The sequence below is a fragment of the Notothenia rossii genome (assembly GCF_949606895.1).
Source record: "Notothenia rossii genome assembly, chromosome: 3".
Classification (NCBI taxonomy): Eukaryota; Metazoa; Chordata; class Actinopteri; order Perciformes; family Nototheniidae; genus Notothenia; species Notothenia rossii.
Window position 1 is genome coordinate 26,659,459 of NC_136901.1, and position 12,073 is coordinate 26,671,531.

A 12,073-nucleotide genomic window follows, 5' to 3' on the forward strand; every position below is an offset into this window, starting at 1 on the left:
TGTTTGAGTGTATTACACACATTACCTTTTTAATGTGTTTCATTTTGGGTTGTTTGCAACCTTAACAGCTATACTCTGGCTTCTAACTGTCTGTCTACAGTAAGCATAGTTATCTGCTGAGTCAAATAAATATATAATGAGTGAAAACTGCCTCTTCTCGCCTAAACCACAGAAAGAGACTGAGTGGCACAGACTGGAATTAATACTTGTTATGCTTGAATGTATCTATCAGTTTACAAGCAGCTGAAGGCAACATTTGTTAGCTCTGAAATCCTAAATTGTGCCGGGATTTAAACTAATATTTGTTTCCCTTTTCAGTAAATTGACCCACATGCTCAAACAGGAAGTGCATATTTATGTTTCCAGTGTCACTTTACCCACTGCAAATATTGATTAAGAGTCTATGCAATGACACAAATAAAATACAGTATACATAATAAACAAATTGATAACAAATCTATTGAAAGTATTTTGCGCTTAAATGTGTAGAATATAAATGTAACGGCACACTGACAAGCAACACAAAAATAAATCTGGTCTCCTCTCTCGCAGCTCTTCCGGGAGGTGAGGATCATGAAGATGTTGAATCACCCCAACATAGGTGAGTCACAGTGAGATCACTCTGTCGTCCCGCAGCGATGTATTTTGTCTTTCAAGGTCATGCATTCAACCTGTCTCATATTAATACTTCTGCTTTTGTCTTATCTCTTTGTTTTTGCTTTCTTCTTTCCTGTCCCTTCTCCCTTCACTTTACTTTCCCCTCCCCCTCCTCCTGCTTTTCTCTCTCCACCTCCAGTCAAGCTGTTTGAGGTGATAGAGACAGAGAAGACTTTGTACCTGGTAATGGAGTACGCCAGTGGAGGTGAGTGCGTGTCACTGTGAAATAATTCCCCCTGAGGCTGGGCACTCTGTATGTTACCATCACATGCTGCCCCCCTCATAGTGCACAGGTTTAGTTTTTTTTCCTGGGAGAGTCTTCTCAATGTAGACGCACATGATTTCACATTTGTATTCAATATTATTTTATTGTAAAGACATTTACAAAGAAATGTCTATTTTATTATATATGTTTGCTCTACTGTGAATTGTTGTTTTTTCTTTATTTCTAACATAGAAGCCATGTTTAATTAGATTACGCATATATACGAATAAAACGTTTTTTTGTATGAAAAGAAAATAACGTACTTTATTACAAAAGAAAGAAGCCTGTTTGTAAGTATTTGTATTTTAGTTAAAGTGCCTATACTTTTTTTCTTTTTAAATGACAATAGTTAGTTCAATGTCCCTCTCACCTAATACTCCGGCCTTATTAGGTTCCAACAATAACTCTGCTCTCCTCATTTCTCTCGTTTCCCAGGAGAGGTCTTTGATTACTTGGTGGCCCATGGCAGGATGAAGGAGAAAGAAGCCCGTGCCAAATTCAGACAGGTTTGTTTTTGTTTATTTTGGAGAAAATGCATTTTTGTTAGGGCTGCCCAATATGTTAGCTTTTATTTTCATCAAGATGTCAACTTGTACGATAATGGGTTTAGAGTTTAAAAAAGAGTTTCAGTAGGAAACTTCACTCTTTTCTTGTTGTTGGCTTTTGTGCACAGATCGATGTTACTTTTTTAAATATTTTTTTTTTAAAATATTTACCAAGCATTTTATTGTATTTTCAGCAGTAAACTGAAAGAAGCAGAACAGAGTACACTTAATATCTGTTTATTAAGCGCAATAAATATTATTCAACAACGTCATCACATTATATACTCATATTGTGCAGCACTACTGTCTGGTTATGTAATTGTATATGTATGTTTGTGTACGCTGCGGTTGTTTTAAGGCATGATATATCTGAAGTGCAGAAGCAGGAATCTCTTTTTATTTTAATAAGTGCATTTATTTAATATTTTAATGATTGATATTAATAAGAAGTTTTGCATAAATTGAGCTCCCTGTGTACTTTATTATCGCTTTCTGAAGTACCCCAATGGAGAGGTCAGGGTCTTATAGTTAATCTCTAAAACTTGTTCATCTTGTCATCTTTTCTCACTCCGTCTCTTCCTCTCTCACTCACTTCTCACTCTCCAGATTGTGTCAGCGGTGCAGTATTGCCATCAGAAGTGTATAGTACACAGAGACCTCAAGGTGAGAACACACACATGATTAAATTACATTGGGTGTCAAAGCGCAAACTGGCATGCTCTCTCGCTCTGTCCACTTTTTAACATCATAGGATCTGACTTTGAGATTAGAAATTCTGCCTCCATGAACAGGTGACTCGTGGGTTAATCACAAAGATTATATAATGTCCCTCTTCGAGTGCTAGGGCTTAAACACGCATACCCATACATACGCACATTTATTTCTTACGTAATTCTCCTCTTGTGTTCACTATTGGATAATCCTCTCTCGCTGTCTCTCCATATATTCTCCCTTCTGTCTTCAAAGCATTTCAGTTGGTGTCAGAAATTAAAACGCAGACCTAATGCTTCCCGCCCATTGTGTTGTTAATCCTCTTATTGTGCCAGCAGGCAGACCTGTAGACAGAACATTATCATGATTACTGTAACCACACAGAACCCTCTCATCTCAAAGTTGTGTCCCCAATCATGGTTATCGTTTAGCTATTTATAAACATTTTCAGTGCTTTCAGCAAGGTCACAAAACATTTTTCACTGTTTACCAAGCAATGATGGTTGGCGTGCACAAAAAGAGAGAGAATGAGACAGACAGTTCCAATTATTGTAATGCGTAGCGTCCTGCACTTTATCCTAATCACTCTTGACCTGTGCATTCTATTGTGAAATCCAGCACAGGCTTAATTCTAGCGCAACGACATGGAAATCGTTCTGTTTTGGTCCAAAGATGAAAAACCCAGCACGACTGCATTCATGTTCTTCAAACTGCTATTACAGCTCTGTCTACTAGTTTTTTGTTGCATGATAATTAGCTATAGATGATTAAACTTGATAGTAGAAAAGAAGAGTGACCACTGTTCATTTATTTCCGAGTTCAAAGTCTAGAGATGATGTCAGTGTTGTATTTAATGTGCACACACACTCAAACACTGCAATGTATTCAGAGCTAGTGAAAAGAATAGCACACCTGTTGCTAGGCAACCCCAGCCTCATGTTCACTGCCTCACTTTAGGCAGTGAGGGCTACACACACACACACACACACACACACACACACACACACACACACACACACACACATACACATACACATACACATACACATACACACACACACACAATGAACTCGCTTTGCCCATTGTGTGATTCTTGTAGGCCCCGGGCCATTACTCTGAAAAGCCCTGCAGTTTTTTTTTCCGGAGAAAGGTGTCAAAGAGAACTGTCTGTGGAATAATTATCTTCAAACTCATTTGCATGTCGGAGACATTTTTGCTCAACTGACACATAACCGAGCAGCCTATTTGTAATACTTTGTCTTCCACATTTACTTATGTAGCACTGACCCTCATGTGGATTCGAAAAGAACACTCAAACATTTGTTTCATTTTCTGGCACCTGTATTCAGAACCAAGTAACCCTGTCATGTTTACATTTTTATATTTTCCTCTATGTCCCTGCTCTTTACATCACGTTAATGTTTTCCTTCCTCTCTCTCCCACACTCGATCGGTCTTCAGGCAGAGAACCTGCTCCTGGACGCGGACATGAACATCAAGATTGCGGACTTTGGCTTCAGTAATGAGTTCACTCTGGGGAACAAGCTGGACACGTTCTGCGGCTCCCCGCCCTACGCCGCCCCGGAGCTCTTCCAGGGGAAGAAGTACGACGGACCCGAGGTGGACGTGTGGAGTCTGGGGGTGATCCTGTACACGCTGGTCAGCGGCTCGCTGCCCTTCGATGGACAGAACCTCAAGGTCAGGAAGAGGAGCAAGTTTGTTTGTGCGTGTGTGTGTGATGTGGGTTACATAAGAGGATGTCTGTATTCTGTGGGTGGTTGTAGTATTTGTCATGCTGGTTTCTGTTCCTTCTGCCGTCTAAAATGCAGAAACTAAATTCAGGAGAGAGTGAATGTGTAAAAGTGAATAAAAGCCGACCCAAGCACTTCTAATGGTGTTGGTGGTTTTCAGCACCCAACCAGGCGCTGAGACAAGTTTTTATTCTTAATTATTCATACCGTCTATCACACATTGTCGCTATCATAAACATTCTGTCTTTACACTGATGAGTCACTGTGGAAGTGCAGACACACTTTGGGTGGGCGATATGACATTGAATGTGATTATAATGATATTAAAGGCCCTGCATCCAGGTTTATTCAGACCCCTTAACATTACTTCCTGCTTGGGTGAAGTTTTGTTTAAAATCTACATTACTGTTCCTACTATTAATTCAACAGATAGGAGCCTGACTGTTTTCAGATTCAACCCTATAGTAGAAGTGGGCTTAATTTTCCTTCCACAGATGAATATGAACAAAAAAACATGGACATTAGATAAAGCACAGTTTTCAATGCTTATATAATTTTGTTGATCTATTAAAGTTAAATGTATTTTAAAGAGGGAATTCAAATGTATTTGTAATAATATATTTTGGTAAAGTCTGCTCCAAACTACACTTCCACTGTGTTAGCCTTTTAAAATGCCTACCAGCTTGTGCTTGGGTGAATGCACTACTTGTTTCAGAAACTATGAATCATTTGGGGGTGTAACCACAGCTAATGTTGTCTATTGGCTTGCTCAGGCCACTCTAGATTACTGATGAGATTGTAAATCGCTGGAAACAGTTGGATAGTCTGTTGCTCTCGGACAGAATCTGAGAACGTGAGAGAAAAAGGATTGTTTTGAGTCCACTGCTGACTTTAAATGCTCTTGTCCATCTCCAGGAACTGAGGGAGCGAGTGCTGCGTGGTAAATACAGGATTCCCTTCTACATGTCCACCGACTGTGAGAACCTGCTCAAAAAGTTTCTCATTCTGAACCCCTCTAAAAGAGGCAGCCTCGAGGTACGCTACTCTGACACACAAGAATACAAGCACAAGATAATAACTCATAAATCACTTTGGTCAGACTTATCAAACTCACTTTGGTGGGTGAAGCGCATACAGTGCTATACTGCTCACCTGGACTTGCTTCACCAGCTATATGCGAGTTTGTTGCTGAAGTGTAAAGTGCTTTTTAAAGGCATAGTAAATACTTGTTAGTCTGAGAGTTATGAGTTACTAAATGTGGGAGCACTGAAGATAGTTGGACATTACCTAGTTTTGAATGGAAGCTGAAGGCAAACAACTAGTTGCTGCTGAGTAACAGGCGTCACTTTCACTTTACTAGTATTCATTTTTGATTAAAACATACTGTATTTTTGAATTTCAACAGTCTATGTTTGAACTGCTAAATGTAATGGCTACTCTGTAAAAAAAAAAAAAACTGAGATAAGACTCTAATGTTAGTGCTAGAATCGAGTCCTGTGACCGTCCCATTTACACCTACCTCAAAGATTGTCTACAATTGGTATAGTTCAGTTTTGCAGATGTTACCCTCACGTGCAGTGAGATGTCTTCCATCTGGAGTTCATTATAAAAGGTCCCCTGTTCACTTTTTAAGGAAGATTAATCTGCATTTCAAAGATAAAATACACCCGGCTATTTCCCTTTAGTGCATGGTGGTGAAGTAAACAGATGAAAAACGCAGAATAAATTCATCATGCATCGCTGGCTCCTGCATCAAATCCATTGTATTAGTAATTTATCTTTGTGAGACTCTTTTGTACTAACCCCCCCCCCCCCCCCCCCCCTCTTTCTCTTGTCTCCTCTTTTATTCTTTAACCTTTCCTCCCTCCCCCTGTTCTTTACCCATTCTAATGTCTTTGACATCTTATCCTCCCTGTATCTGTCTGTGTGGTTTTCTCTCAGCAGCAAATAATGAGGGACCGGTGGATGAATGTAGGTCATGAGGACGAAGAACTCAAACCCTATATCGAACCCATGCCAGATTATAAGGACCCCAGGCGGACAGGTAGGAACGGAAACAAACTCAAAAATGGTAAATGTATTCCCTTCCTCACCCAAGCAAACACTCAACACATATTTTACATTTCTCAAGATTAACTATGTACCTACAGAGTTCCACCGTTCTAATTTTAAACACGCCTTGTGCATGCAGACATCATGCTGACGATGGGATTTTCTGCGGAAGAGATTCAAGACTCGCTGGTGAACCAGAAGTACAATGATGTGATGGCCGCATACTTGCTACTGGACTTTAGGAACAATGAGGTACGCTCTGTCTTAATCAAACCTACACACCTGTATTCAACACGCTGTAATTGGTTTGTCAGATCTGTCCAAGCTGCAGTTACTGGTTTTGTGAGCTGTTATTTTTATTATGAATACTCTAATCATCACCTATTCACTGCTAATTATTTCTTTGAAAGAAAATATATTATTCAAAAATATTAAATTCCAAACAGAATATCTCACTGGAAGAAAATCTTAAATGTCAAAAAATTATTGATATTTTTGAGTGAGGTTTATAAATAAAAAATGTAAGAAACAAGTTGCACTCAATCTGCTCTACTACTTCTGTGCATGTACTCAATTCTAATGAACTTTAGAATGTTGTCTGTTAAAAATATCTATTTTAGTTTTTACATTTTTGTTTATGATGTTTTAACGTTGCTCTGGGAAGCACTTTGTGTAGCCTTTAGGATATGGAGCTTTTTGTGTGAGAGATTTTCAGTATTTTGACAAGACGTTGATAGATCACCTTTGACTCTTAGAAACTGAAATGTCTCACTCTTTTTCTGGCATATAATAGACAAAAACGGATGAGTCGAAACTAGAAAGGTGATATATAAATAAAGTTGAGTTGTTGAACCCACCTAACAGTCTCTATGATACACATCATTTGAAACCTGTTCGTTTCTCTTTGTCCCGCAGCTGGAAGAAAGTGGCATCAAACCCCGGCCAGGAAGTGATGTAAGCAACATTAATGCCCCCTCCCCGCCTCACAAGGTACAATGAGACCCAGTAACGTCTCCTGCTTACACATACTGAGGTCTCCTGACTCCAGCAGGTGAAAAGTGCAACGACTTGACCTCTTCATTTTTTGACAAATGCACTTTGGGAATTTAATCTCAAATTGCTCTCATTAAGAGTTTACATCTTTGACCTACATACAGGTACATGTGAAGCAGTGCCTTCCCCTTTTATTTGAAAGTGTTGTGGGTTTCACATGTGAATGGCTTTATAGACACATAACAGCAGCAGCAGCAGCAGCAGCTTCTACTCACGTCCCACTGAGTTCAACTCTTAAATAAACGATATCAAACTGACCTTTATGTCCATCTTGCCCCTCTAAGGTACAGCGCAGTGTGTCGTCCAACCAGAAGCCTCAAAACCGCAGAACCAACGACCAGGGTGAGACGGGTGTGTGTCGGAGAGGAGGGGCGATATAAGAGAGGGTTAGGAGAAGGAAACTGAGATAGGGTATCGTATTGAAATTCAGAGAGAAAAAAGTCAGTTCCTTTTAACATGTTTTAGATGGAATCTTATGATATGAATGATGCTGTATGCTGCTAATTATCTCCAGTCCTGTATCGTTAAATAGAAGATGTAATGCTTCTAAAGGTAGTGATAAGGTAAAATGTTTCAAAATTGTTTTTAAAATAAGCAATACATTGTGTTTTGAGGACTCATGTTGTAAAAGATGGGAGAAAGTTTGATTTAATTGAAACATTTAGAGTTTAATAACAATTTAGAGGTGACAGGTTACAATGTATTAACTATCATAAGCACAATAACATTGTTGGAGTTTTGGACAGTGAAAAACAAAAACCTTAGATATCAGGCTTCCTCCAACATATTGCTCATTAAAATTGTTATTATAAAAGAGAAAATCACACACAAGATATAGACATAAATATTTATCATAAGAGGTAAAACAGGAAAAGGGCAAAAATGAGGAGACGCAGCAGACATCCTGAGTACATGGGCTTGATATATGTTGGAGTAAAGGTTAAAGTAAGAGAGATGGGCTGGATGTGCAGTAGAATGATGAGGTAGAGAGTAGAGGGAAGATAGGATTAATTTAACAATGGAGCCACACGAGCGGATTGAAAAGAAGGTCCGACTGATTTCTATTGGAGCTGAAAGAAGACAGGAAGTCATAAATGAGCTGCAGAGCCGAAAGTGGTTGAGATGTGAAGAAAGGTCTCTGATTAGAGCACATCCAGTGATGGCCTTTCTCATGCACTCCCTCTCTTTCATTTTCAAGGCTCTTCCTACTCTAAGAGGGGGGGTCAAACAGACAACCGGACTGCAGGAGAGGATGCTGGGAGGAAAGGTTCATCGGGCAGCTCCACCACCAAGGTGCCGGCCAGCCCTCTGGTCCCCACTGACCGCAAGAAGAGTGCCACGCCCTCCACCGTGAGACCCAACACACACACTGCTTACTTCACATTCACAACACACAAACATTCAAATGTACAGACATTCAGATTCTCAACAAAAAGACATACTGTAATTGTAGCAACTTTAATGAAAGAGGAAACGAAAGCTACTTTTGATTCGTAAAGTAAGAGTTGCTCCTTAATGAAAGTAAAACTTCAGCTACATATTATCTTAGGTCCAAAGATCAAATCAAATGCTATATACTAGTTAAACTATCTTGAATAAACGGCTATATAATATAAGCGACCTTTAAGTGTGCGTCACGTCAATCTGATCTGTTATTTTAGTCATCTTTAATGAGACATTGTTCTTGTCTCATAACCACCAGTTATGTGATGCCAATTCCTAGTTTTACACACCCACAGTACTTTGTTATTCTCTTGGTGTTAAAGAGAAACTGTGGACCTTTTTCCCAGCACACACGTGTCGTAGTAAGGGAGGCACAGGTGTTACAGGCACAAGTGTTCCAGTCAGCCATGATGACAGTGTGACCGGCATCTACGGTACTAAGGACCCTGAAACTGATGCAGCCTGTGCTTTTCCTAGTGTGACATGTCAAAATGTCTTTTTTGAAATTGCCTTTTTGATTTTTCCGGGTATCAACCAACTCAAAAACAAAACACTATGACTAAACCTGTTTGTCAGAGACCTTTCTTTAATGAATAAAACAATTATGACAATTTACAAAAAAGATTAGACTGAACTCTAGTTTAAAAAAATACAAAAAACATAATCATAATAATGAGGTGCATGTGCTGAAACAAGCAAGGACATTTAACACGGGACTAAGAAATAGATTATTTAATCAACACTTGTAGCAACCTCTATAACTTCCTCTACAGTTCTGGCCAGCAGGGGAATTTAAAACAGATGACACTTTCAATACGACACCTGTTAGAGAATAAACTCAACTAAAAAGTTTGGAAAATTGTAAGAATATTGAGGGTGTTTAGTCACTCTCCACTGAAGTGCTTTTATAGATTGTTTGTAGAATGCAGTAATAAAATGTGACGTCCCTACTCACCGTGGTTCACCTGCGATGCTGTCAGTTGCCTGATAAGACCTGTTCTTAATATCTGTGTCACCCTCCTGTTCATTTAGGGAGGGACCACTTTATGATTTTCATTAGCGTGTTGACTTCCTTGACATTGTGTAATTCCATGTATAGCTCCACCTCACCTCAACCCGAGAAGATGGTGTCGGGTAGTGGAAAAACCCTGTGAGGGAAAGAGGGTTCTCTAAATGACAATTCAAGAACTGCAACAAAAGATTCACATTTTTTAATATATATAGTCTGACCTGTATATAGGAAAATAGAAGGAATAAACTGTTAGCTATCCAAAACATTATGAATGCAATCAAATATAATATATTGGATTATACTTCACGCCTTTTCTGTGAATAATGAGTTGCCCAATTCGATTTTTAATTGGTATGATTGTGCAGTACCATGACAAGCTGCAGGAAATTTAATTTTCTACATGAAATGCTTTTAAGGCCCGATTGTCATGTAATTAATTTCACTAATCCGTGCCAATCACGAAGCTTGCGGGATTACATTACATTGCATTTAGCTGACGCTTTTATCCAAAGCGACTTACAATAAGTGCATTCGACCAGGAAGATACAACCTTTAAGAAAACAGAATCATATAAGTACATCAGGTTTCATAGAGCCAAACATTTCAAGTGCTACTCAACTGGCATTTAGAAAGCCAGCCCTTTATTAGTATATAAGTGCTTTGTTAGTAATTTTATCGCTCGAAGTGGAGTCTAAAGAGATGAGTTTTCAGTTTGCGTCGGAAGATGTGTAAGCTATCTGCTGTCCTGATTTCAATGGGGAGCTCATTCCACCATTTTGGAGCCAGGATAGCAAACCCACGTGTTTTTGCTGACGGGAACTTGGGTCCCCCTCGCAGTGCGGGTGCAGCGAGCTGTTTGGCTGATGCAGAGCGGAGTGCACGTGCTGGGGTGTACGGTTTAACCATGTCCTGGATGTAGGAAGGGCCAGATCCATTCGCAGCATGGTACGCAAGTACCAGTGTCTTGAAGTGGATTCTAGCAGTTACTGGAAGCCAGTGAAGGGAGCGGAGGAGCGGTGTGGTGTGGGAGAATTTGGGAAGGTTGAAGACCAGACGAGCCGCTGCATTCTGGATGAGCTGCAGAGGTCGGATGGCACATGCAGGTAGACCAGCCAGGAGGGAGTTGCAGTAGTCTAGGCGTGAGATGACGAGAGCCTGGACCAGAATCTGCGCTGATGTCTGGGTCAGCTGGGGACGTATCCTCCTGATGTTGTAAAGCGTGTATCTGCAGCAGCGGGTTGTAGCAGCGATGTTTGCAGTGAAGGACAGTTTGTTATCTAGGACCACACCCAGATTCCTTGCAGTCTGAGTCGGGGAAACAACAGAGGTGCCGATGTTGATTGTTAGGTCAAGAGTGGGACAATCTTTTCCCGGAAGGAAGAGCAGTTCAGTCTTGTCAAGGTTGAGCTTGAGGTGATGAGCAGACATCCACCGAGAGATGTCTGCTAGGCAAGCAGAGATGCGTGCGACGACCTGGGTCTCTGAGCGGGGAAAGGACAGAATTAGTTGGGTGTCGTCAGCGTAGCAGTGGTATGAAAAACCATGCGGGCTAATGACAGACCCGAGCGAGTTTGTGTACAGGGAGAAGAGGAGGGGACCAAGAACCGAGCCCTGAGGGACCCCTGTAGTTAATTGACAAGGGTCGGACTCGGACCCTCTCCAAGTAACCCTGTAGGTGCGGTCGTTGAGGTATGAGGTGAGGAGGGAAAGTGCAGTGCCTGAAACTCCAAGTTCTTGGACAGTGCGAAGGAGGATCCGATGGTTCACCGTGTCGAATGCAGCAGACAGGTCCAGAAGGATGATGACAGAGGAGAGGGAGGCTGCTTTAGCAGTGTGCAGTTTGTCAGAGACAGCAAGGAGAGCAGTTTCTGTTGAGTGACCTGCCTTGAAACCAGACTGGTGCGGATCCAGAAGGTTGTTCTGATGGAGATAAGAGGAGAGTTGTTTAAAGACAGCGCGTTCAAGTGTTTTAGACAGGAACGGGAGGAGAGAGACGGGTCTGTAGTTAATAACATCAGACGGGTTGAGAGTGGGTTTCTTTAGGAGAGGGTTTACTCTTGCCTCCTTGAGACTGTTTGGAAAGTGACCAGAAGTTAGAGAAGTGTTGATGAAATGGGTGAGAAATGGTAGAATATCAGGAGCGATAGTCTGAAGGAGGTTTGAGGGGATAGGGTCCAGAGAACAGGTGGTAGGACGGGCAGAGGTAACGAGGGTAAGAACCTCACTTGGAGAGAGAGGGGAGAAGGAGGTCAGTGTGTGGGTGAAGGGAGGGTCTGGTGACCCAGCGGTGAGTAAAGGTGAGTCAGAAAAAGAAGAGCGAATATCATCAACCTTTTTTTCAAAATGGTTAACAAAGTCGCTTGACAGAAGGGAGGAGGGGGGAGGTGCTTTGGGGGGGTCCAAGAGGGTGGAGAAGATAGAAAATAGTTTTTTGGGATTGGAATAGGAAGATTGGATCTTATCCTGAAAGAAAGTGCTTTTTGCCTGAGAGATGGAAGCAGAGAAAGAGGAGAGGAGAGCCTGATAGGTTAGGAGGTCGTCATGGTGTTTGGATTTCCACCATTTCCGCTCTGCTGCCCGAAGGA

General features: G+C 41.0%; 1 protein-coding gene across 18 annotated transcripts in view; it reads left to right on the plus strand.

Annotated features, from left to right (window-relative positions):
• The window catches only part of mark2b (MAP/microtubule affinity-regulating kinase 2b), a 68,708-nt gene that overhangs the window by 25,193 nt on the left and 31,442 nt on the right, over positions 1 to 12,073 (plus strand). For 7 of the 18 annotated variants that reach the window (XM_079670753.1, XM_079670751.1, XM_079670766.1 and 4 more), the window contains exons 4-14: positions 553 to 601; positions 797 to 862; positions 1,358 to 1,428; positions 2,074 to 2,130; positions 3,639 to 3,875; positions 4,844 to 4,963; positions 5,870 to 5,999; positions 6,120 to 6,232; positions 6,896 to 6,970; positions 7,318 to 7,375; positions 8,232 to 8,383. In XM_079670753.1, the coding sequence (XP_079526879.1) occupies positions 553 to 601; positions 797 to 862; positions 1,358 to 1,428; positions 2,074 to 2,130; positions 3,639 to 3,875; positions 4,844 to 4,963; positions 5,870 to 5,999; positions 6,120 to 6,232; positions 6,896 to 6,970; positions 7,318 to 7,375; positions 8,232 to 8,383 (1,128 nt within the window). The remainder of the gene's footprint in view (positions 1 to 552; positions 602 to 796; positions 863 to 1,357; positions 1,429 to 2,073; positions 2,131 to 3,638; positions 3,876 to 4,843; positions 4,964 to 5,869; positions 6,000 to 6,119; positions 6,233 to 6,895; positions 6,971 to 7,317; positions 7,376 to 8,231; positions 8,384 to 12,073) is intronic. The other 11 variants (XM_079670754.1, XM_079670763.1, XM_079670760.1 and 8 more) reach the window with 5 other exon arrangements.